Source organism: Scyliorhinus torazame, chromosome 13 (assembly GCF_047496885.1).
Source record: "Scyliorhinus torazame isolate Kashiwa2021f chromosome 13, sScyTor2.1, whole genome shotgun sequence".
NCBI classification, from domain to species: Eukaryota; Metazoa; Chordata; class Chondrichthyes; order Carcharhiniformes; family Scyliorhinidae; genus Scyliorhinus; species Scyliorhinus torazame.
Window position 1 is genome coordinate 45,279,097 of NC_092719.1, and position 26,089 is coordinate 45,305,185.

Consider the following 26,089-nt stretch of genomic DNA (forward strand, 5'->3'; position numbering starts at 1 on the left):
CTGATTGAACCAGGCTGACATGAGGAATTGGACGCTACCGTAACACTGGGAGATACTGGCATTATATCCATAGAGTGGGTAAGTTTAGAAGGAATTAATTTACTCCAGGTTGGTAGAGCATGAAATACTTTACCATAGGGGTAGTTTTTAAAAATAAATTTAGAGTACACAATTCATTTTTTCCAATTAAGGGGCAATTTAGCATTGCCAAGCCACCTACCCTGCACATCTTTGGGTTGTGGGGGCAAAACCCACGCAAACACAGAGAGAAAGTGCAAACTCCACATGGACAGCGACCCAGAGCCGGGATCGAATCTGGGACCTCAGCGCTGTGAGGCAGCAGTGGTAACCACTGCATCACCGTGGTGCCCGGCCATAGGAGTAGTTGTTGCAGTTGTTAGATGTTTTGTGGTAAAATTGGATAAATATTCAGAAGGGGCATGGGCAGAGCACAGGGCATTAGGATTAGTAATGAGAAATAATTGAAGTGGGAACCATTATGGAAAGGTGTTGCTGGATTTATGTAAGAGAATTAGCAGTGAGAGTAGGCCGTTCGCCCCATCGAGCCTACTCCGCCATTCAATAGATCATGGCTGGCTGATCTGATTGACGAGTTAACTCTACCTTGACTCATTTGTAGATCAAAAATAACCTGGGATTTATTTAACAGTGGATGCACAAGTGCTGCTGGAATAGAGCTGTGCAATTGCATCCTGTTTGTCTTATTACTTGACCCATTCTGATTTCTAGCTAGTCTTTGTAATGTTTTTGTAACTTTTGATATCAATAGCTGTTCTTGACTTGTTCTTGATCAATGATTTTTCAGCACACTTCCCTATCCATTATGAGAAGGAAAGGAAGATGCCACCGAGGGACAGCAAGGCGTCCAGCTTCACCTTGCAGTTTGAAACATTCGCCAAGTCGTGAAATGCTAACATATGCTCAAGCACAGCGAATGGTTGAAATGGAGATCGATGGCCGGCTGCACAGGATTAGTATTTACGATCCTTTGGAAATTATTTCAGAAGATGATTTAACTGCCCAAGAAATTGTTGAATGTAACAGCAACAAGGAAAATAGTGAACGTCCCCTTGTTTTCATAAAGACTAAAAGGTACAAATCTAACAAAGTGAAAAAGAAGGATGCCACTATTCAGACTACACACGGAGTTCCAACACAAGTGAATGCATTACCAGAACCCAGATTTAGAATAGTTGATTATGAACCACCTTCAGCACCTCGTCGGCCTTCATCTTATTACAGGCTCATCGAGAAATCCCCAGAGGAGCTCAATAATGAAGTTGAATACGATATGGACGAAGAAGATTATGCATGGTTGGAAATGATTAATGAAAGGCGCAAAAGTGATGGTTTGAGCACAGTTTCACAGAATGTGTTTGAGTTCCTTATGGATAAACTAGAGAAGGAATCTTACTTTGAAAATTCTAATCAAGGTGATCCTCAGTCACTAATTGATGAAGATGCTGTTTGTTGTATTTGCATGGATGGAGAATGTCAAAACAGTAATGTAATATTGTTTTGCGACATGTGTAACTTAGCAGTGCATCAGGAATGCTATGGAGTTCCTTATATACCCGAAGGACAGTGGTTGTGCCGTCGTTGTTTGCAATCCCCTTCTCGACCTGTTGATTGTATCTTGTGCCCAAATAAGGGTGGTGCTTTCAAGAAGACAGATGATGGTCAGTGGGGTCATGTTGTTTGCGCACTGTGGGTTCCTGAAGTTGGATTTGCTAACACTGTATTCATAGAGCCTATAGATGGTATCAAGAACATTCCTGCAGCCAGGTGGAAATTAACATGCTACCTCTGCAAACAGAAAGGCCTTGGTGCTTGCATCCAGTGCCAAAAGGCAAATTGTTATACAGCATTCCATGTAACTTGCGCTCAACAAGCAGGTCTGTACATGAAAATGGAGCCTGTTAAAGAAACGACATCCAATGGAACAACAACATTCAATGTGAAAAAGACTGCTTTCTGTGCTGTGCACACTCCTCCTGGATGCGTGAGAAGGCCATCAAACATTTATGAGCCAGCTGAAGTGAAAAATGGCATCTGTAAAAAAGATTCGCCTAACAAGGCAACTAAAACAAAATGTAAGGCCAGGCAGAAGACAAAGAAAGCTCGTAAACTCTTAGTTGAAAAATGTACTGCTGTGCCGGTAGTATCTGTCCCCTGCATTCAGCCTGACAGGTGAGTGTCTTCACAAACTTGTTCAATACTTGTTTCTCACATCGAGGCATTGTTTTAAGCGTGCAGCCTAAGCCTATTAAATAAATCTAATTTAAAAAGTTTTTTTTTAAACTGTAATATCTATTGAAAAATTATTTTTCTATGTCATTGTGTTGTAGCATCCCTTGAAGCAAAACAAATTGGGAAATCTGAAATCACTTTCAATCTGGCTCAGCCAATTGACAAACTCTCAAATCACATTCCATCAAAAAACCTCTGGTATACAGCCAGCCACACAATACATAAACTTTTTAGGCAATTCAGTAATACTTTTGATTTTTAATTTGCCTTTTCCCCGATCCAAATCTTGCCTGTGCCTACCACACACTCCACTTGGTAGCAGTTGGCATCACACCCTCACTGTCCTCAACTCACCCCAACTAATGCTTGATTATATGAAGTGTGTAAATCAAAGGCACCTACACTAGTAATTTTATTCTCGTTGCCTTGCGCTGCTAGCTAAGGTTGCTTTTATTTTCACTCCTGCAGGAAGAGAAAAGTATAGAAAGGGATAGTGACCAGAATGGGGAATATGAGAGAAAGAAGGAAAGTAATAACATCAGGAGAGAGTAATAGAACAAATAAAGTAGAATGGGGAGAATCTCAAAAGCAATAGAATCATAAAATTTACAGTGCAGAGGGAGGACATTCGGCCCATCGAGTCTGCATCAGCCCTTGGAAAGAGCACCCTACATAAACCCACGCCTCCACCCTATCCCAGTAACCCAACCCAACCTTTGTTTTGGAAACTAAGGGCAATTTAGCATGGCCAATTATGGGCAGCACCGTAACACAGTGGTTAGCACAGTTGCTTCACAACTCCAGGGGTCCAGGTTCGATTCCCGGCTTGCGTCACTGCCTGTGTGGAGTCTGCACGTTCTCTCCGTGTCTGCCTGGGTTTCCTCCGGATGCTCCGGTTTTATCCCACCGTCCAAAGATGTGGATTGGCCGTGATAAATTGCCCTTTGTGTCCAAGAAAGATTAGATGAGGTTCCTGGGATTACGGGGATAGGGTGGAGGCGTGGGATTAAGTGGGGTGCTCTTTCCAAGGGCTGGTGCAGACTAGATGGGCCGAATGGCCTCCTTCTGCACTATAGATTCTATGATTCTATAATCCACCTAACCTGCACATCTTTGGACTGTGGGAGGAAACCGGAGCACCCGGAGGAAACCCACGCAGACACGGAAAGAACGTGCAGACTCCGCACAGACAGTGACCCAAGCCAGGAATCGTATCTGGGTCCTTGGAGCTGTGAAACAATTGTACTACCGTGCTGCCCTTAGAGAACAAAAGAGGCCATTTCACATGCCTAAGCGCAAAGCCGCTCTCAGGAAACTTCCAAACTTTGTTCAGTCTGGTACACAGCCTCCAACATATACAAGCTGCAGTGCAGCAACATATTCCCTCAACACCACTCCAGAAAACACAAAGCTTTCCAGCATCAATGGGTCCAAGCCCATTTCCTTTGTTAAGTGAGATACCGTTACAAAACCTTGAGGACGGCACGGTAGCACAGTGGTTAGAACTGTGGCTTAACAGCACCAGGGTCCCAAGTTTGATTCCCGGCTTGGGTCACTGTCTGTGCGGTATCTGCACGTTTTCCCTGTGCGTGCGTGGGTTTCCTCCTTGTGACAATAAAGATTATTATTATGACATGGCAACATCAGTCCAATAAAGGTAATCTGCACAAAGCTCTATACCCAAAATTATTGGTGTAATGCGATCTGAGATCTTGTATTTATTGCTAGTGTTTGGATCTTTGTTTAAAACTGGATTGAAAACAAACAGGCCATAGGTAAAATGAGGTCCCCCATCCACGCAAAGCAAAAATAATTTAAACAAGCTGACAGAAATTGTTAGTGCATGAAGGAGAAGGAATGTATTAAAGCAAGTACATTTTATAGAAGAAATGATTATCACACTTAGTTGACTCTACTCTATTCCTGATAATGAAAACCTTAAACATTGGGCGCGATCTACCGGCCGCGCTGAGTCCGAAAAGCAGCATGGCACTGCCGGGAGATCCCTCTTCTGGGATCTACCCACTCGCCTTGCGAGATCTATTGCAATCTCGTGAGACATCACGATCTGAATCCTGCCCATTGTGGGCAGGGTCACTATTTTGCAGATTTGCATATTAGAGTGAGATAGCTAGTACCACTCTAACATGCATTTCCCTGAGGTACCCGAGGCATTGATATATAACCCCTTCGCCTCTCAGCACCGTTCATTGCTGGTCTCCACAAATGGGTCCCTACGGAATGGCACTTGTGGGGGTCGCCCAGCGGATTGGAGGCCCCAGGTGCTTGCCCTCTGGGCAGGGTGGCACCCTGGCATTGCCGGACTTGCAGTCCCACCTGGGTGCCAGCCTGACACTGTCAAGGTACTCGGGTGGCACTGCCAAGGTGTCAGGCTGTCATTTTTCCTGCACCGGGGATCGGACCTGGGGGTGCTGTGCACGGGTGTGGTCATAGTCATATAGCACAGAAAAGGCCCTTCAGCCCATCGAGTCTGCACCAGTCTATTCAACCACCTAGCTAGGTAGGGCAGTGGATGTTGTCTATATGGACTTCAGTAAGGCCTTTGACAAGGTCCCTCATGGTAGACTAGTACAAAAGGTGAAGTCACACGGGATCAGGGGTGAGCTGGCAAGGTGGATACAGAACTGGCTAGGTCATAGAAGGCAGAGAGTAGCAATGGAAGGATGCTTTTCTAATTGGAGGGCTGTGACCAGTGATGTTCCACAGGGATCAGTGCTGGGACCTTTGCTCTTTGTAGTATATATAAATGATTTGGAGGAAAATGTAACTGGTCTGATTAGTAAGTTTGCAGACGACACAAGGGTTGGTGGAATTGCGGATAGTGAGGAGGACTGTCAGAGGATACAGCAGGATTTAGATTGTTTGGAGACTTGGGCGGAGAGATTGCAGATGGCGTTTAATCCGGACAAATGTGAGGTAATGCATTTTGGAAGGTCTAATGCAGGTAGGGAATATACAGTGAATGGTAGAACCCTCAAGAGTATTGAAAGTCAAAGAGATCTAGGAGTACAGGTCCACAGGTCATTGAAAGGGGCAACACCGGTGGAGAAGGTAGTCAAGAAGGCATACGGCATGCTTGCCTTCATTGGCCGGGGCATTGAGTATAAGAATTGGCAAGTCCTGTTGCAGCTGTATAGAATCTTAGTTAGGCCACACTTGGAGTATAGTGTTCAATTCTGGTCGCCACACTACCAGAAGGATGTGGAGGCTTTAGAGAGGGTGCAGAAGAGATTTACCAGAATGTTGCCTGGTATGGAGGGCATTAGCTATGGGGAGCGGTTGAATAAACTCGGTTTGTTCTCATTGGAACGAAGGAGGTTGAGGGGAGACCTGATAGAGGTCTACAAAATTATGAGGGGCATAGACAGAGTGGATAGTCAGAGGCTTTTCCCCAGGGTAGAGGGGTCAATTACTAGGGGGCATAGGTTTAAGTTGAGAGGGGCAAGGTTTAGAGTAGATGTACGAGGCAAGTTTTTTTACGCAGAGGGTAGTGGGTGCCTGGAACTCGCTACTGGAGGAGGTGGTGGAAGCGGGGACGATAGTGACATTTAAGGGGCATCTTGACAAATACATGAATAGGATGGGAATAGAGGGATACGGACCCAGGAAGTGTAGAAGATTGTAGTTTAGTCGGGCAGCATGGTCGGCATGGGCTTGGAGGGCTGAAGGGCCTGTTCCTGTGCTGTACGTTTCTTTGTTCTATTCTAATCCCATTTCCCAACACTTGGCACATAGCTTTGCATGCCTTGGAATCGCAAGTGTTCATCTCAGTTCTCCTTAAATGTTGTGAGGGTCTCTATATCCACCACTCTTTCAGGCAGTGAGTTTCAAGCTCCCAACTCCTTTTGAGTTTTTTTAAAAATCCTTTCTAAACCTACTGCCCCTTATCTTAAATCTATGCCCCTGTTCAATGATCCCTCCACCAAGGGGAAACATTTCTTCCGACCTACTCTATCGATGCCCCTCATGACTTTCTACATCTCAAATCATGTCCCCCCTCAGTCTCCTCTGCTCCAAGGAAAACAATCCAAATATATCCAATCTCTCTTCACAACTAAAACTCCAGCCCAGGCAACATCCTGGTAAATTTCCTTTGCACTCTTTTCAGTGCTATCGCATCTCATATAATGTGGATTCCAGAACTGCACACAATAATCGAGCTGTGGCCTAACCAACGTTTTTTTCAGTTCCAGCAAAAACTCACTGCTCTTAAACGCTATGCTGCCTTAACTCGAGGCCTCGGCTAATAAAGGCAAATATACCATATGTTGTCTTAACAATTGTATCCACCTGCTCTGGTACCTTGAGGGACCCGTGTACATGCACAGCAAGGTCCCTCTGATCCTTACTGCTTCCCAGGGTCCTACCCTTGCTTTGTTTGTTCTGCCTAAGTGCATCCCCTCACACTTATCCAGATTGATTCCCCAGTGGGGGAGCCTGAGGACCCCCTTATTTGTGAGTTGGGACTTTTACATAGAACATAGAACAATACAGTGCAGTACAGGCCCTTCGGCCCACGATGTTGCACCGAAACAAAAGCCATCTAACCTACACTATACCATTATCATCGATATGTTTATCCAATAAACTTTTAAATGCCCTCAATGTTGGCGAGTTCACTACTGTAGCAGGTAGGGTATTCCACGGCCTCACTACTCTTTGCGTAAAGAACCTACCTCTGACCTCTGTCCTATATCTATTACCCCTCAGTTTAAAGTTATGTCCCCTCGTGCCAGCCATTTCCATCCGCGGGAGAAGGCTCTCACTGTCCATCCTATCCAACCCCCTGATCATTTTGTATGCCTCTATTAAGTCTCCTCTTAACCTTCTTCTCTCCAACGAAAACAACCTCAAGTCCATCAGCCTTTCCTCATAAGATTTTCCCTCCATACCAGGCAACATCCTGGTAAATCTCCTCTGCACCCGCTCCAAAGCCTCCACGTCCTTCCTATAATGCGGTGACCAGAACTGTACGCAATACTCCAAATGCGGCCGTACCAGAGTTCTGTACAGCTGCAACATGACCTCCTGACTCCGGAACTCAATCCCTCTACCAATAAAGGCCAACACTCCATAGGCCTTCTTCACCACCCTATCAACCTGGGTGGCAACTTTCAGGGATCTATGTACATGGACACCTAGATCCCTCTGCTCATCCACACTTCCAAGAACTTTATCATTAGCCAAATATTCCGCATTCCTGTTATTCCTTCCAAAGTGAATCACCTCACACTTCTCTACATTAGACTCCATTTGCCACCTCTCAGCCCAGCTCTGCAGCTTATCTATATCCCTCTGTAACCTGCTACTTCCTTCCACACTATCGACAACAACACCGACTTTAGTATCGTCTGCAAATTTACTCACCCACCCTTCTGCGCCTTCCTCTAGGTCATTGATAAAAATGACAAACAGCAACGGCCCCAGAACAGATCCTTGTGGTACTCCACTTATGACTGAACTCCATTCTGAACATTTCCCATCAACCACCACCCTCTGTCTTCTTTCAGCTAGCCAATTTCTGATCCACATCTCTAAATCACCCTCAATCCCCAGCCTCCGTATTTTCTGCAATAGCCTACCGTGGGGAACCTTATCAAACGCTTTGCTGAAATCCATATACACCACATCAACTGCTCTACCCTCGTCTACCTGTTCAGTCACTTTCTCAAAGAACTCGATAAGGTTTGTGAGGCATGACCTACCCTTCACAAAGCCATGCTGACTATCCCTGATCATATTATTCCTATCTAGATGATTATAAATCTTGTCTCTTATAATCCCCTCCAAGACTTTACCCACTACAGACGTGAGGCTCACCGGTCTATAGTTGCCAGGGTTGTCTCTGCTCCCCTTTTTGAACAAAGGGACCACATTTGCTATCCTCCAGTCCTCTGGCACTATTCCTGTAGCCAATGATGACATAAAAATCAAAGCCAATGGTCCAGCAATCTCTTCCCTGGCCTCCCAGAGAATCCTAGGATAAATCCCATCAGGTCCCGGGGACTTATCTATTTTCAGCCTGTCCAGAATTGCCAACACTTCTTCCCTACGTACCTCAATGCCATCTAATCTATTTACCTGGAGCACAGCATTCTCCTCCACAACATTATCTTTTTCCTGAGTGAATACTGACGAAAAATATTCATTTAGTATCTCGCCTTTTGGGGGGGGGGGGCGGGTTCAAGAGATCAAGATGCCAATGTAAAATGGTGTCCCCGATCTCACTGCACTGAGGAGTTTTGGCAAGCGGAAGCCTCAGTGCAGGAAACAAGACTTTAAGTGCTGCCTCACCGGGGAGTTTCGCGCTGAGGCCCCTAATTGAACCAGAGTCCCAGTAGATAGAGTGGTGTTTTTCGGCCTTTTTCCCTGTACTCTGTTCTGAAATCATTAATTGTACACTGCGATGGCAACAATATTACTTCAGGGTCAGATCAATTCTTGGCCCAGTTTGATGTTTTACCACCCTTATTTGCGAAGGGTGGCACCTTAGAACAATACTGAAATGGCATTTTTAAAACATGTCAAATGAATTTGCATGAAACTTACCACTTGGTTAAGTACACTTTAAGATGTCCTCTTTAAGGTTAATTTCCATGTGTGTCGACAATAATAACTTGCATCTCTGTTTGCATATTTTGATATAGTAAAATGTTGAAAGGTGCTTCACAGAGTAGTCAGACAAAATTTGATACTAAATCGAAGAAAAAGACAGGTGACCAAAAACTTGGTCAAAAAGGTGGGTTTTATGGGGGGGTGGAGGAGCGATATTTTGGGAGGACATTTAAGATCTTGCTGCCTGGATAGCTGATGCACTTATTGGCAATGATGTGATGCAGAAAATGGGAAATCATAGAATTTATGAATCATAGAATTTACAGTGCAAAAGGAGGCCATTCGGCCCATCGAGTCTGCACTGGCTCTTGGAAAGAGCACCATACTTAACCCCACACCTCCACCCTATCCCCGTAACCCTGCAATCCAATCTAACCCAAGGCCAATTTGGCATGGCCAATCCACCTAACCTGCACATCTTTGGACTGGGAGGAAACCGGAGCACCCGGAGGAAACCCACGAACACATGGGGAGACTTGCAGACTCCGCACTGACAGTGATCCAAGCGGGAATCGAACCTGGGACCCCGGTGCTGTGAAGCCATAGTGCTAGCCACTATGCTACCGTGCTGCCCAAAATGCGCATGAGAGCAGAGCTGGGAGAAATAAAAAGGTGAAGAAAGTTTGTATGACTGAGGAGGTTGCAAAGATGGGGAATGTGAAGCCTGGAAGAGATGGAACACAATAAGAATGTTATAATTCATGCTTTGATAGACCAGAAACCAATACAGATAAGCAGATATGGAGTGATGTATGCAAAGGTCTTGGCAAAAACCTGTTAGGGACATGTGAATTACTCCACCTCATGCAATGTCTGTGAAACACTCCCAGATTGTTTTTTTGCTCTGCTGCAACTTAGTTGGTGAGTTGAGGAAATGAACTGTTTAATTCGACAAGGTGAGAGTACAGTGAAAATAGCAGGCAAGTTTTTGACTCTTAATATTGCAGACAACTTTCATGAAATTGATATTGTAAAGGTGTAGCTAATCAGTAGAGAACATGGACATAAGGACGTATACAAAAATAATTTTCCTGCCTTTCCCTATCTCTGTAACCAACTCCAGTGCTACATTTCTACCATTGTCTTACCATGTCTTCACCTGCTTGAGTCCACAATTTAATTTTAGAAGCCCCTCTTGTCAATCTCTAGTTTCATATCCCACTTTTGAAATTCACCTTTTTTGTCTGGCCTTAAAATAAATGAATAAATATATTTATTTAGTTTCACATCCACTTTTAAAATTCACCTTTTTTGTCCTGGCCTTGTCAGCTTTCGAATAACATTTTTGATTTGTCACCCTTTTTGTTTCTCGTACACCTCTGTGAAGCTCCTTGGGGCGTTTATCTACAACTAAAATTGCTGCATGATACATTACGTATGTAGAATTTTGGGAATCATAACATTTATTATGTAGTTAAATAATCAAAACTGAAATATAAAGTCACATTTTTTAAACTATTAAATAAAAACATTAGTGGAGGAGCTATAGAAGAAGAGGGTAGCAACATATCTCATCCAGCTCATTTTGTTGTTTATTAAAATACTTCTTCAGACCCAGCCAAATACAATACTGCACACCTTTTAGTCCTTGGTGATGAAATCAAATCAGTTTGTATTATTAGATCTACTGGTGATACAAAAATCAAATCTTAAGTGTTTTCTATTTACTTTTATGGTAACACAGTGGTTAGCAAAGTTGCTTCACAATGCCAGTGACCCGGGTTCGATTCCCGGTTTGGATCACTGTCTGTGCGGAGTCTGCACGTTCTCCCCGTGTCTGCGTGGGTTTCCTCCGGGTGCTCCGGTTTCCTTCCACAAGTCCCAAAAGACGTGCTGTTAGGTAATTTGGACATTCTGAATTCTCCCTCAGTGTACCCGAACAGGCGCCGTAGTGTGGCGACTAGTAACTTCATTGCAGTGTAAATGTAAGCCTACTTATGACACTAATAAAGGTTATTATTGTTATTAATGCTTTTGTACCACCTGTAGAATTACATTTTATGGGAGCATAAAGTAAAAATGCAACACAATATTGCTAATTGCTTCACTTTTAGCTAAAAATCTGGCCTAGACCTTTGTGACTATTTTGGCATAATGACAGTGGGATTGTGCCAGTTTTCTGCCTCCCAAGAAAATTCACTTATTCCTGATTTGAGATCATACATGTGAATGTCCTTAATCACTCATGCTGTTCCTAAATTACTAAAATGCTACTTGGCTCATTAACAGATATCTTTAGTCCCATGTATTTCTTGTGGAATTTATGCTGTATTTTTTTAATGTAGACAGTTGAGAGAAGATTCCACAGCTTCACTTTTGTAAACATGCTGAGCTTAGTGTGCATAAGGTATGGTTTGATGACTTCAGACTTAATTTTCATTACATTAGTAAGATAGGGAGGCTTAAAGAAGAAAGATGTCACACCTTCCACATCTCCCTCAGGCATTGATTATTCTTTTTTCTGCTGGTTACCTCTGCCACTGTAGGCGGACGGAGGTCATGTTTTCACCCCAGTTAGTCTGTTTGTAAACAGTGTAGCAAAAAAGTAATGGACAGATTTCAACGAAGCATTCAAACACCGATAGGATATGGCCTAAGGAAGAACTGATTAATTCTTGAAGATCTGGATGCTGGTATCCTTTTTGAAGGATCCATTAACATGGAGTGAATTGACGTTTTAGAATGTTGTTGATTGAGATGCCGTGGTGAAATTTGTCATAGCTGTCAAAACGTGAGCAGGATTTTCAGTGCAGGTTGCTAGATGTGGATTGGCCTGAAGTTGGTGAGATGGAAGTTTTAAATAAGATTTATTTTTTCACCTTTGTAGTTACAGAGCATCAACCGGGCAGGGATGAGCCTCAAGAAAGAGCTAAATAATTGTAATAATGGTGGGTTAACGCAGGCCACCGAGTCTAACTTCAGTGGTAGGGAAATTACTGGAAAAAGTCCTGAGATACAGAATCCACTTGGAGAGGCAATGATTATTCAAGGATAGTCAGCATGATTTTGTCAAAGGAGGATCCTATCTTACAAAATTGATTGAACATTTTGAGGATGTGACTAGGTGTGTAGATGAGGGTAGTGCAATTGATGTAGTCTACGTGGTCTTTAGTAAGGCTTTTGACAACGTCCCACATGGGAGGCTGATGAAGAAAGTAAGAACCCATGGGATCGAAGGCACTTTGGCTAACTGTACCCAAAACTGGCTTTGTGGTAGGAGGCAGAGGGTGACGGTTGAAGGTTGATTTTGTGACTGAAAGCCTGTGTCCAGTGGTATTCCGCAGGGATCAGTGCATGGTCCCTTGTTGTTTGTAGGTATGGTTAGGAGGTATGGTAAGTAATTTTGCAAATTACATAATGGTGTGGTAAATAGTGAGGAGCAAGGTCTTAGATTACAGGACAAGGTGGACAGAAGAGTGACAAGTGGAATTTAACCATGAAAAGTGTGAGGTCATGCATTTTGGGAGGGCTAGCAAGGCAAGGGAATATACAATGAATGGTCGGACCCTAGGAAGTACAGAGAATCAAAGGGAAGTTGGTGTGCAGGTTCACAGATCTCTGAAGATGGCAGGACAAGTAGATAAGGTAGTCAAGACCTATGGGCTCCTTGTCTTTATTAACCGAGGCATTGAGTATAAGTACGAAGTCTTACAACAAACCTGTTGGAGTTTAACCTGGTGTTGTAAGACTTCGTACTGTGCTCACCCCAGTCCAACGCCGGCATCTCCACATCATTGAATTTAAGAGCAGGGAGGCTACTCTGGAGCAGTATAAAACGTTGGTTTGGCCCCAGCTGGAATACTGTGTACAATTCTGGTCATTACACTATAGAAAGGAAGTGATTGCACTGGAGAGAGTGCAGAAGAGATTCACCAAGATTTTGCCTGGGCTGGATTGTTTTGTTCTAGCTATTGAGAGAGACTGGATAGGCAGGGGCTGTTTTCGCTAGAGCAGAGAGGCTGAGGGGGGACCTGATTGAGGTGTGTTAAATTATGAGGGACATGGGGTGGATAGGAAGGTACTTTTCCCCTTAGCGGAGAGGTCAATGACCAGGTGACATAAATTTAAGGTAATGGGCATGAGATTTAGAGGGGATTTGAGGAAAAACCTTTTCACCCAGAAGATGGTGGGAATTTGGAACTCACTGCCAGAAAGGCTGGTTGAGGCGGGAACCCTCAACATTTAAGAGATATTTAGATGAGCACTTGAAATGCCGTACAAGGCTACCGACCAAGTCCTGGAAAACGGGATTTAAATAGTTAGGTGCTTGAGGTCGGCGTGGACGTGATGGGCCGAAGGACCTTCTTTTCATGTTGTAAAATTCTGACTTTACTCACAACCTCAAGTACACCCAAAAGTATTCACAGCTTTTTGGAATTGCTGTTCCTGTCACTTTTGTAATGTAAGATTCCAAGACATCTTTTGCACATCAAGGCCCCGAGACAGCAATGATGTCATGGGCGGATAATCTGTTTAGGTATTGCTTGAGGGATAGATATCGGCTAGGGAACTGGGAAGAACTCCCCTGTTCTTTTGTTAAGTAGAGTTGAGGCATATTTATGCCTATTCAAGATGGGGTCTTGGTTAAACACATCAGGAAGACCACACTGTCAACTGTAAATAACCTTAAATTTCTTGGAGTTTTTTTGGATAAATACCTGGTTCCTTACTGTTATTGGGTTTTGTTCATTTTTCTACTGAGTCTTTTATGACTCTCATGAAAGAAAATCTTACTGCGCGTCATCTGAGCACGTAACTTAATTATGACAAAATTGAGGATTGAACACCCTACTGTTTTTATCTAGGCAGCGGTGGCACAGTCGTTAGCACTGCTGTCGCACGCCTCAACGCCAGGGACCCAGGTTCAATTCCGACCTTGGGTGACTGTGGAGTTTGCACGTTGTCCCCGTGTCTGGTGAGTTTCCTCCGAGTGCGCTGATTTCCCCCACTGTCCAAAGATGGGCAGGTTAGATGGATTGGCCATGTTAAATTGCCCCACAATATCCAAAGATGTGCAGGTTAGGCGGGGTTATAGGGATAAGGTGGAAAGCTGTTGATGTTTGAGTGAAAATAGGCGGTCTTTGTGATGATTTGGGGTTGGAAGCTTAGCTTGTGGTTTTAAAAGACAATGTAATTATGGACAGCCTGGATCAGCTTGTGACAATCTTGGGTAATGGGTGTGGCATTGATGGTAAGGGTAATGAGTTTGTGTTTTGGACCAATGATGATGACTTCAGTTTACTGAATGTTTTTTGGAGGAAATTGGGATGCAGACTGAAAACCAAATAAATAATTTCATAGAACATCGGCCTATGTTGTAGATAATAGTCTCAAATTGATTGAGTAAATTTTCACTATTTTGGGACATCTTTATAATTAGATAGTGAGCATGAGTAGCCAGTCACATATGTACTGCACTACTGAACAATACTTTTCAACTCTAGTCATGTAGTTGCCTTATTGCATGTGTCACGATTGTTAAATATTGCAGAATGTTGCATGATTTGGGTTTATAAAATAAACTTTACATAGGTTGGTTTCCTTTAAAAGAGCCTACTTAATGTGCAATGATATTCAAATTACATTTTTGAGTTAAATATAACATGCAAAAGCATCTTTTTAAATTTCAAGCTCTTCCTCCACCCCCTGGCCCAGCCCACTTATACTTTCATTTGTAAAATTAATTTATGAGATGTGGGTGTTGCTGGTTAGGCCAGCATTTATTGCCTATCCCTAATTGCCCTTGAGAAGGTGACGGTGAAATGCCTTCTTGAACTGCTGCAGTCCCTTTGGTGTAGCTACACCCACACTGCTGTTAGGGAAGGAGTTCTAGGATTTTGACCCAGTAGCAGGGAAGAATGGCGGTATGGTTCCCAGACAGGATGGTATATGGCTTGGAGGGAACTTCTAGGCAGTGGTGTTCCCATGTGTCGTTGTCCTTGTACATCTTGATGGTAGTTGTCGTGGATTTTGAAGGTGATGTCTAAGAGGCCTTGCTGAGGTCCAGCAATGCATCCTTTAGATGGCGCACACTGCTGCCACTGTTTGACGGTGGTAGATGGAGTGAATGTTTTGTGGGATGGGTGCCAATCAAGCAGGTTGATTTGTCCTGGATGATGTCAAACTTCTTGAGTGTTGTCGGAGCTTAACTCATCCAGCCAAGGAAGAGTATTTCATCACTTTCCTGGCATTTGCCTTGCAAATGATGGGCACGCTTTGGGAAGTCAGGAGGTGAGGTACTCTCCATCGGATTCCTAGCCTCTGACCTGTTCTTGTAGCCACATTATTTATAGGCTTGTCGAGTATCTGGTCAATTGTAACCCCCAGGATGTTGATCATGGCGGATTCAGTGATGGTAATGCCATGGGGCAATGATTAACTCTTTCTTGTTGGAGATCGTCATTACCTGCCACTTGAGTGGCTTGAATGTTACTTGCCACTTGTCTTCCCAAGCTTGTATATTGTTCGGGTCTTGTTGCATATAGACATGGACTGTTTCATATTTCTACTCGTACTTTTAATGTGTTTTAATGAATCCATAAACATCTACAAAATGTAAAAGCAAAATATTGTGGGTTCTGGAGATCTGAAATAAAACACAGTGCTGGAAAAACTCAGCAGGCCATTCATAGATTTGTAAAAACCCTACAGTGCAGAAGAAGGCCATTCGGCCCATCAAGTCTGCAACGGCCCTCTAAAAGGTCCGGCAGCATCTGTTGAGAGAGAAACAGAGTTAACGTTTTTGACTCTTCTTCAGATCTCTTCTGCTCATGGAACAAATTACGAGGGAATAGGCTTTGACTAAAAATAATTAAAATAATAGGCAAAGAGAAAATTGGTGCAATATTAAATAAAGCATCTTCACCGCTTGGACTTCAGTTTCCCAAGACCTATTTTTGATTGTTATACAGCCATGTCTGAAATTACCACTTTTAAGATGTTATTTTCTTTGCAGGCTAAACAAAATAATGGGTCAGGTGTCAGTGCCTCGAAAGAAACAGTTTATACAGAGGTTGTATGTTTACTGGACACTTAAACGACAATCAAGAAACGGTGTACCCCTACTTCGACGATTACAGTCACACTTGCAGACTCCGAGAAGTGCTCATCAGGTATTGGTTATGTATTATTGTTCTTTCCTTTTTCTCATATGGCTAGACTTGTCAAATCGACTGTGATCTGATGTGAGATGGTACCTGATCTAGAAAGTTGAAATTTCCTTTCTGTTTGACTAGTTGTTTAAGATCCATTTTGGGTTTAAACTATAAAGATATTCAGTATTGCATTGCAGGCTGTATATGCCAGTATTGAAATACAATTTATTTTTAAAGAAGTGGTTGCTTTGACATGCCCTATTATGAAATGCTAGGGTCATAAATTCAATTCCTATTCCACCTGTTCTGAGTTTCGATTCTCTGACTTCAGGTCAAATATTTCTCTGCAAGAAAGAAAAATTTCAATGAGAACCGTTGTGACACATTTATATACGTTGTCATAAGGAAATAGCAATGTTGGTAATCTTTTCAACCACAGTTGCTGCTTGAACCAAGATGCACATGGATTGAGGAGAAAAGTTATCCATAAGATTTTTTTAAAAACTGAGCGAAGTGACAGTTTGTTATGGCTCTTCATAGTGAAATGTTAGTAATCCAACTGTTAAGATATGTAATATTCTTGTCGAAGATACCAATGGACAATCTTTCAAATGTGAAGATAATGTCCATGTGTTTGTCCATGCTTTGTGTCTGTCTGCATTTGATCATGCGTGTATCCGTGTGTGTTACTTCTATCAACATGTTTGAAAGTATATGTTATTCACCAACATAGATTTTAGACTTAGATTTTGATTTATTGTGTGTACCATGAAAAGTATTGTTCTGTGTACAGTCCGGGCAGATCATTCGATACATGGAAAACATAGGACATACGATTAATACACAATGTAACTACATAGTGTTATGGGTCAGGGTTTAGAGAATCCCAAAGTGTATCATGGAGTTCACCTGAACCACAACTTTTAATAGATTGTGGTGTGGGGAGCACACGGCCCACTCTACAAGTGTGGTACTTCGGAAATGGAAAACTTCTTTTTTAAAGCAAAACAATATTTATTCTATGAACTCAAGTTAACTTTTTTAAAACAAATAGTGAATATCTTAGCAACCATTAATTCAAATACACACCAAAGAATACAACACTAAGTAATCTGTATGCTGTCCTTTTAACACCCAGAAAACTTAACAAACCTTCAAACAGAAGCACATCAGGGTTTACATTCAGTACTGAAAACATTTATAATTCTGAATTCACCAAATAATTAAGAGATAGTCCTTCATGGCAGAGAGCTCAACAGTGCAGCTGCTTTTTCTGACTTCAGCTGCAACACACTGAAAAACAAAACTAAAGACAGACACACCCAAGCTTTTCTCAAAGTGAAACTAAAAAGCAGAACCAGAGCTCAGCTCCACCCACTCTCTGACATCACTGCAGTAACATGAGCAGCCAAACATTTCTTAAAGCGACATTCTCATGACACCTCCCCCCAAGAAAAAAAACCCCATCAACTTCAAGATGGTTTCATTTTTCACCTTTTCACCATTCTTTCAGAAATGCACGCAGTAAATATACTTTTTGTTTCAAAAAACAACACGCAAACGGGTATAATAATATAGTCCATTTCCTTTTTTTTTCTTCCTCCAACTGGCATCCTTATCGATTGTCAGTCTCTTTGAACAAGAAAGTCTCTGCACGCTCCATCCATTCATCCATGCCTTGGCATTTCTCTTTAACGTCAGATACTTTAGTTCAATCTGAACACAGAGTCCCTTGTAATTCTCCAATACGTGAGCATTGGTTATCACCGCTTTCAGGCAGTCAAATGCCAGTTGAAAGTCCGCTGTCCACTGAAATTTTCAACGTTTCTTCAGCAAGTCCATCAGTGGAGCAGTCATGGTACAAAACTTTTTCACAAATGTTCGATCAAATCCACTCATGCCAAGAAATCGCATTATTTCCCTTTGTCTCGAGGGTATCGGAAATTCCCCAATAACTTGTTTTCACATCCCGTGGGATGATTCGACCCTGTCCGATTGTATGGCCAAGGAAAGTGACTTGGGCTTCTCCAAATTCACTTTTGGCTAGGTTTATCACCAAACCCGCCTCCTGAAGTCGATTGAATAACTCCATCAGATACTTTAAATGGTCTTTCCATGTCTGGCTGAAAATTACCAGATCGTCGATGTATACCGCACAATTGGTTAATCCTGAAACGATTGTGTTAGTTAACCGTTGAAATGTGGCTGGGGCGTTTTTCATGCCAAATGGCATAACTTTGAATTGGTATAAGTACCATCACTATGCGTGAGCTCCATTGGCTGCAACCCACTTCAATTATGCCATTTTTAAGCATACTCACAATCTCTTTGTTAACCTGTGCCAATTTTAAAGGGTTAAGTCTGTATGGATGTTGTTTGATTGGAACAGCATTTCCCACATCTACATCATGTATAGCCATTTTAGTACTTCCCAATTTATCTCTACAAACTTGCCCATGCGATATCAATAACTCCTTCAGTCCGTTTTTCCTCTGGAAGATAACTCAACAATTGATCCCAATTTTTAAGAACATCCTCATTTTCCAATTTAATTTGAGGTATGTCACATTCACAGTCATCTGGATTTGGTTTGTCACTTTGAGTTAGAATCATTAAAACCTCCTTTTTCTCTCCTTCCCTTTCAAAGTACCTTTTAAGCATATTCACATGACACAATCGGTGACTCTTCCTTCGATCTGGTGTTTTTATCACATAATTCACCTCACTTAATTTTCTTTCAATCTGATAAGGTCCACAAAACCTTGCTTTTAAAGGTTCACCTCCACTGGTAACAATACTAAAACTGTATCTCCACTGGCAAAACTACGAACTTTAGATTTCTTGTCCGCGACCCGTTTTATCAAATTTTGTGTATATTTCAAATGTTGTCTAGCCAATTCACCTGCTCTATTTAATCGTTCCCTAAAATTTGACACGTAATCCAATAATGTAATTACCGATTTCTCACCCACCAATTTTCCTTAATCAATTTAAGTGGTCCTCTTACCTCATGACCAAAAATTAGTTCAAAAGGAGTAAGTTTGGTTGACTCATTAAGGTGCATCCCTAATTGCAAACAGTACGAATGGAATTCCTTTATCCCAATCCTCTGGATAATCTTGACAATAAGCCCTCAACATTATCTTCAATGTTTGATGCCACCTTTCTAACGCTCCCTGCTATTCTGGATGGTATGCAGTTGATTTAAATTGTTTTATTCCTAAGCTATCCAGTACTTCTTTGAATAACCTTGAGGTAAAATTTGATCCTTGATCCGATTGTATTTCTGTGGATAGTCCATATCTAGTAATGAATTTAAGTAACTCGTCGACAATCTTTTTAGCTGTAATATTACGTACTGGAATGGCCTCTGGAAACCTAGTAGACACAACCATTATCGTCAAAAGATATTGATTCCCACTTTTTGTTTTAGGAAGCGGTCCTACACAATCAATTAGGACCCTTGTAAACGGTTCCTCAAATGCTGGAATGGGTATTAAGGGTGCTGGTTTTATCACTGCTTGAGGTTTCTTTATCACTTGACATGTGTGACATGATTGACAACATTTGACTACATCTTTATGTAGTCCAGGCCAATAAAACTGTTTTTGGATTTTAGCTTGAGTTTTTCTTATTCCCAAATGACCTCCCACTGGTACCTTATGTGCAACTCACAACACCTCCTTTATATACCATACCAGCAATACTACTTGATGAACTTCTGCCCACTTTTCATCCGCCTGCATATGTAAAGGTCTCCATTTTCTCATCAAGACATTACTTTTACGGTAATAACACTCTGGTATACACACATATTCCTCTTCCGCATATGCTTTCTGATACATCCGTTTTATTTTTATATCTTTCTGTTGTAACTCCGCCAATTTTCCTGAACTAAAAATATCCGACTCATCCTCCACCTGTTCTTGTTCTCTTTCAACCATCTGATCAAAAATCGTTTCTGATAATTGCACTTCAACTTCATCTTCACTCTTTGATTTCTCCTCTTGTCTTAACCTGTGACTTTGTGAGCTTGTCACTACACAATCTGGAAAAATCCCAGGATATTAGTCCTTCAACACTTTAGTTGTCTGATTTTCCACTGGCTTGTCAACCACAGTAGGCATCACTCCCACCTGCGATCCAGCTATATCATTACCCAAGATAAACTGTATTCCTGGACAAGATAGTTTCTCTATTACTCCTACTACCACTTCACCACTCTTCACTGGACTTTCCAACCTTACCTTATATAATGGAACACTACTCCTCTCACCCTGAATTCCACATATTACCACTTTTTCTGGCAACATTCTTCCCAAACTACATAACTCCTCATCTCTTACCATTAAAGATTGACTAGCTCCCGTATCTCTTAAAATTGTGACTTCTTTACCTGCTCCTCCTGATACACATGAGTAAACTTTACCCACACAAGTAAATTCTTTAAAGACATCTGGCACCTTCTTATCGATCACCTCTTGATCAGGCTGTACAATCTTTTGCACCTCCTTCGCTTCACTTGGGCTTTCCTTTACCAGCTTAACAAACCCCACTGTCTTATCCTGTTTTACCACATCAGCCTTCCCAGTGCTTTTCTTCAACCACCAACACTGTCTTTACATGGCCTAGTTTATTACAGTGAAAACATTTGAAACTTTTCATTTATTTTCCACCCTCCTGGATTTATTTTTTAATCTGAGGTACTCTCTCCTTATTATCTCCCATCAGATCACCTTTATCTTTACCACTTGAGTATTTCTCATGTCCCCAGTTTCTATCCCTCACAGGCTGAAACTGAAGTCGGAAACCAAGCTTTGATTTATGAACAAATTCATAATCATCTGCCATTTCTGTGCTAATCTCGCAGTTTTAACCCTCTGATCTTCCACCGTTCTCACTACATCAGGAATTGAATTTTTAAACTCTTCCAAAAGTATAATTTCTCTGAGAGCTTCATACGTTTGGTCTATTTTCAAAGCCCTTATCCACCTATCAAAATTACTCTGTTTGATTCTTTCAAACTCCATGTATGTTTGACCAAATTCTTTCCTTAAACTTGTAAACCTTTGTCTGTCGGCTTTAGGCACTAGTTCATATGCACCGAAGATGGATTTTTTCACCACCTCATACGTCCCAGATACCTCCTCCGGTAGTGATGCAAACACTTCACTCGCCCTACCTACCAGCTTTGTTTGAATCAGTAATACCCACATGTCGTGTGGCCATTTCATTTGTTTGGCTACCTTCTCAAATGAAATGAAAAAGGCTTCTACCTCCTTCTCATCAAACCTTGGCAATGCTTGGACATATTTAAATAGATCCCCACCACGCCTTCGACTATGACGCTCTTTCTCACTATCCTCATCACTATCATCCAACTGTACGTTTCCCTTTATGCCTGCCAATTTTAACTGACTGTCATGTTTCATGGCCATTTTCTGAAGTTCAAACTCTCTCTCTTTATCTGTTTCCCTGATCTGTATCTCCCTTTTTCTTTTTCCTCTCTATCTCTTTCGTATTCAAGCTGCTTTAATTCTTTCTCGTGTTCCATTTGTTTAAGTTGTAACTGCATTTTTGCCATTTCCAATTAGTCAAACTATATCTCAGGCAGCGTTAAATGCTTAGCCACCGCCATAATTATCTCATCTTTTCGCATTTTGTCAGGTAATGGAAAAGTTCTTTTTTTAAAGCAAAACCATATTTATTCTATGAACTCAAGTTAACCTTTTTAAAACAAACAGTGAATATATTAGCAGCCATTAATTCAAATACACCCCCCAAAGAATACAACACTAAATAACCTGTATGCTGTCCTTTTAACACCCAGAAAACATAGCAAACCTTCAAACAGAAGCACATCAGGGTTTACATTCAATACTGAAAACATTTATAATTCTGAATTTACCAAATGATTAAGAGATAGTCCTTCATGGCAGAGAGCTCAACAGTGCAGCTGCTTTTTCTGACTTCAGCTGCAACACACACTGAAAAACGAAACCAAAAAGACAGACACACCCAAGCTTTTCTCAAAGTGAAACTAAAAAGCAGAACCAGAGTTCAGCTCCACCCACTCTCTGACATCACTGCAGTAACATGAGCAGCCAAACATTTCTTAAAGCGACATCCTCATGACAATAGACATCGGGTGAAGCTTACGAGTATAGTGCTGCAACAGTAAAGAAGATGCGTAGAGAGATCAGTTCAGTCTATAATGGGGCCCTTCAGGAATTTGGCAGAAGATGTTTGTTGGACGGTAGTGATTCCAAGAATTCATGAAATACTATACAGTGATTTTCACTACTGTTCAAATGTTTTCATCTAATCAATTGCATAACACTCCTGTTATGCAGTTAGAAGTAGATAATCTTTGCAATTGAGGTGATGGCGGCAGAAAGCCTGCTTGGTAGCATAGGATGTTGAGTTTACAAACTGGGTCAGCCCAAGATGTTTACTGGGGAAGAAGATGGAATCGATGGTGGGGGACTAAAGTGTGGAAAGGGTGTAAGGAAAATGACGTAATGTTTAATTGGAGAAGGGTTGTGGTTGGGTGTCCTAGTAAGTGCACATATAGAATGTAACACTGTCTTCAGAAGATGCTATCCCTTGGCAGCATGTACATGATCAATCAGAGGGCGCCAAGCATAGGTACTTGGGAGATCAGAAGTAACAGTGCTGATTCAGTTGCCACACAGTTTCTTAAAAACAAAAATGCCACCCATGACATTGATTGCCACAAGCTCCTCCCCGAATCTGTAATAATCGTGTATCCTGAATTAATGAATAGTTCATACGGTATTTTGATGGGGAAGATCTTGGTAGGTTTCACTCTAACCATTGAAAATCTTTGGAATTTGCATTTCCAATGGAATGTGGGGACACATTCAGGCATAGTGTCTCCCTATAGCTTGCTGACTTGTAGCTTGCATTTACCGTACATTTCTATCGCAGCTCATGATGATTTGAGTTTGACACAAAATCTTTAAATCTTGGAGAGATGCATTTAATTCTGTGGCTTAACTACCACTGCTGTCTGATGATTAACATCAAGATATTTTTAGGTTCTGTTTCAAGGCTCCTTGGAATACAGGGAGGCACGGTTTAGTCAATTTCTGAAAATCGTCCGTTAAACGTGGTCTTTATCAGTACCACAAATGAACTTTTAAATGTTAGCTTCCTTTAATTGGATATGTTCTTGCTAAAGGTTGGGATTTTTGCATTTCAGGGTGATGCTTGATTAATGACCAGTTTTGACAGGCAAAAGCAGGACCTGATGATGTTTATGTGGTTCAATCAAATCTAATGATGATTGGTTAAACCAGTTGCGCATCATTGATGTTCTATCTTTGGCTCTTGGACTTAAAGATCCAAAATGGGATCCATACCAAGGGGTGATCAGAGAGCAGGAATTTTACTGGAAACGAAGAGATGTGAAAGAGTGATGGAATAGATATATAGCTTTTTGTTACAGAGAAAGGATTTCATATGTAGAATTAAGGGAGAACTGAAAGAAATAATGATTTTTATCATAGCACAATTATTTTTTTTAACAAGAGATTTGTTCTCTGAATTCTTAATTGTTTTCTCTCCCTTTTTTCTTTCTTCCCAATTGGAAAAGAGAACAGATGATGAGCAGAAAAATGGCTTGAAAGAACAGCTGAAGTACTGGCAGAGGCTGCGACATGACCTAGAAAGAGCACGTTTACTGGTTGAACTTGTCCGTAAGCGTGAAAAGCTAAAACGTGAACAGGTATTGTTCGAAATCTATTGTAAAATTTATCGGATAATTTCAGATTGAGGGATGTTACTCAATTTTAGTTTTTGTGATTTGGTGCAGCTTTGGATACTTTATTTTAAACATATTTGAATATTGGCAGGTCAAAGTTCACCAGGTAGCTATGGAGCTCCAGCTGACACCATTAACTGTTATGTTACGCTCTGTTTTGGAGCAACTTCAGGAAAAGGACACGGCACATATATTTGCACAGCCAGTGAGCTTGAAAGAGGTATGAATCTCCCAATTTTGAACATAAGAATCCAATATCAGTTTTGGCTGAATCAGGTTATTTCCATTTAAACGCTTAAGATTGCTTTTAGTGTGGCTTTTTAGGAATGATAAAAGTTTGCACATTTTCCGGAATGAATGATTTTATATTTTGCAAAAGCGCGGGTTCAATTCCCATACCAGCTGAGGTTATTCTTGAAGGCACCGCCTTCTCAACCATTCCTCGCCTGAGGTGTGGTGATCCTTGGGCTAAATCACCACCAGTCAGCTCTCCCCCTCAAAGGGGAAGGCAGCCTCTGGTCATCTGGGACTATGGCAACTTTACTTGGGAAAGAGAAACTACTTACCCTACCATAAGTATTGTTTCAGGATGCTTTGCACAAACCTGAAAATACTTTGTGCCTCTTGCCAATATCATTGGCTGGACAGCAGGGTCATGCTGTGCATTTGGATGTAAGTTGAAACCCTGTTCATGAATTCTTGCTCCCTGAATAAATTTATGTTTTAATTTGTTGGCAGCTTATTTTGTCATAATTTCTACAAATAGTAAGTGGAAGAGAATTAACTACAGAAAAGTTATAATTCTTTCATTGAGTAGACTGTGGGGAAAAATTGAGTCTTTCATAGGCATTGGAGTTTTAATAGCCATCCCTTGTCAATATGTCTACCTCCATTTTCATGGGGCATGTAGGTTACTCACTCATATTGTTGCTTCAGCTACCTCAGAATCTAATTCTCCCAATCCTCATCATCCACCTCGCATTGCTGCATTCCCTGTCCCAAACAATAAGGATCAACAAAATCTTGACTCAATGTTTTGCACACTGATGATAGGAAGAAAATGTGTATTCCCCACAGCATTTGCAATAGTTGATAGCAATGAATTTGTTCTAAACTGAGTTGAATGCCCATCTGCAGCCAGGTGGGCTCAGAAAAAGTAGACCATATCAAGGTTCTGTGGGTTCTATCTTTCTAGAATACCTATTAATTTTGAGTTTCATGCCTCTTGTATCTTCTAACATTTATGTTCATTAAACTAGTTTTAGATTGGTATGTTTTTTCAAAATACTTTTAGTATCTTTTTGAGGTACTTGGGGGGGGAAAAAACATCATTAGGTAAAATCTGTTTTCATCTTTCAGGTTCCGGACTATTTAGATCATATAACACACCCTATGGATTTCTCCACAATGAGAAAAAGGATAGAAGATCATGGTTATAATAATCTGGATGAGTTTGAAGTTGATGTTGACCTCATTGTAGATAATTGTATGAAATACAATGCAAAGGATACAATATTTTACCGAGCAGCTGTGCGACTGAGAGATCAGGGAGGTGTCATATTAAGACAGGCACGCCGTGAAGCTGACCGAATTGGTTATGACAATGAAACATCATTGCATTTGCCTGAACCACCAAAGTGTGAAACAACTAAGCCTTTAACATGGGATGAAGGTATTTATGTTTATTTCTACTTCTAGAAATACATTGATCCACTGCAATAATACTTTGTCTACAATTTGATATGATGACCAAGAAAACGGCATTTATCAACTTTTGTTGCATATTGGATGTAGATTAATGGTTATTATCTGTTCGCATTTTTTTCACCTTGGGCAATTGGCTCATGATAGTCTCACAATTCCGCTTTTGCTGAAAACGGGTGTAGCAGCTGAAAAACATGCCCAATGACATCTGTGATAAGCATGGACCAAATTAGTTGCCATGGCTCTTTAATTATGATTGAAGGATTAGTGTTATAGAGAGCTGTTTATTGACGGCTGACTGTGAGGATGGTGGGCTAGCAGAGACTCGGGCAGTAAATTATATATTTTAAGGGTTCACCTCATGAAAAGACTTCATAATCATGATTTAGGGTCGTTCTAGTAGTTACCGTAATGGTAGATATTCTCCCAGCAGCTGGAGTGTACTCTTCTCATTTCAACCAGGTGGTAGACAGAGCATCACTTCCATGTCAACAACTTACTTTGTGCTCTACTCTCTGGGAAGAAGCTGCTTCAAAGGATTAGTGGATGGCTTTGAAAATGAATGTAAATGGTGGTGAAATGGTTAACACTGCTGCCT

At 41.4% G+C, this 26,089-nt stretch overlaps 1 protein-coding gene across 4 annotated transcripts in view; it reads left to right on the forward strand.

The window, feature by feature from the left end:
* The window catches only part of LOC140388002 (bromodomain-containing protein 1-like), a 98,620-nt gene that overhangs the window by 39,953 nt on the left and 32,578 nt on the right, over positions 1-26,089 (forward strand). For 3 of the 4 annotated variants that reach the window (XM_072471449.1, XM_072471450.1, XM_072471448.1), the window contains exons 2-6: positions 827-2,211; positions 15,863-16,019; positions 23,620-23,751; positions 23,879-24,007; positions 25,147-25,459. In XM_072471449.1, coding sequence (XP_072327550.1) covers positions 845-2,211; positions 15,863-16,019; positions 23,620-23,751; positions 23,879-24,007; positions 25,147-25,459 — 2,098 coding nt within the window. In that variant the 5' untranslated portion in view covers positions 827-844. Of the gene's footprint in view, positions 1-826; positions 2,212-13,730; positions 13,823-15,862; positions 16,020-23,619; positions 23,752-23,878; positions 24,008-25,146; positions 25,460-26,089 lie in introns of those variants that run through there. The other variant, XM_072471453.1, reaches the window with a different exon arrangement.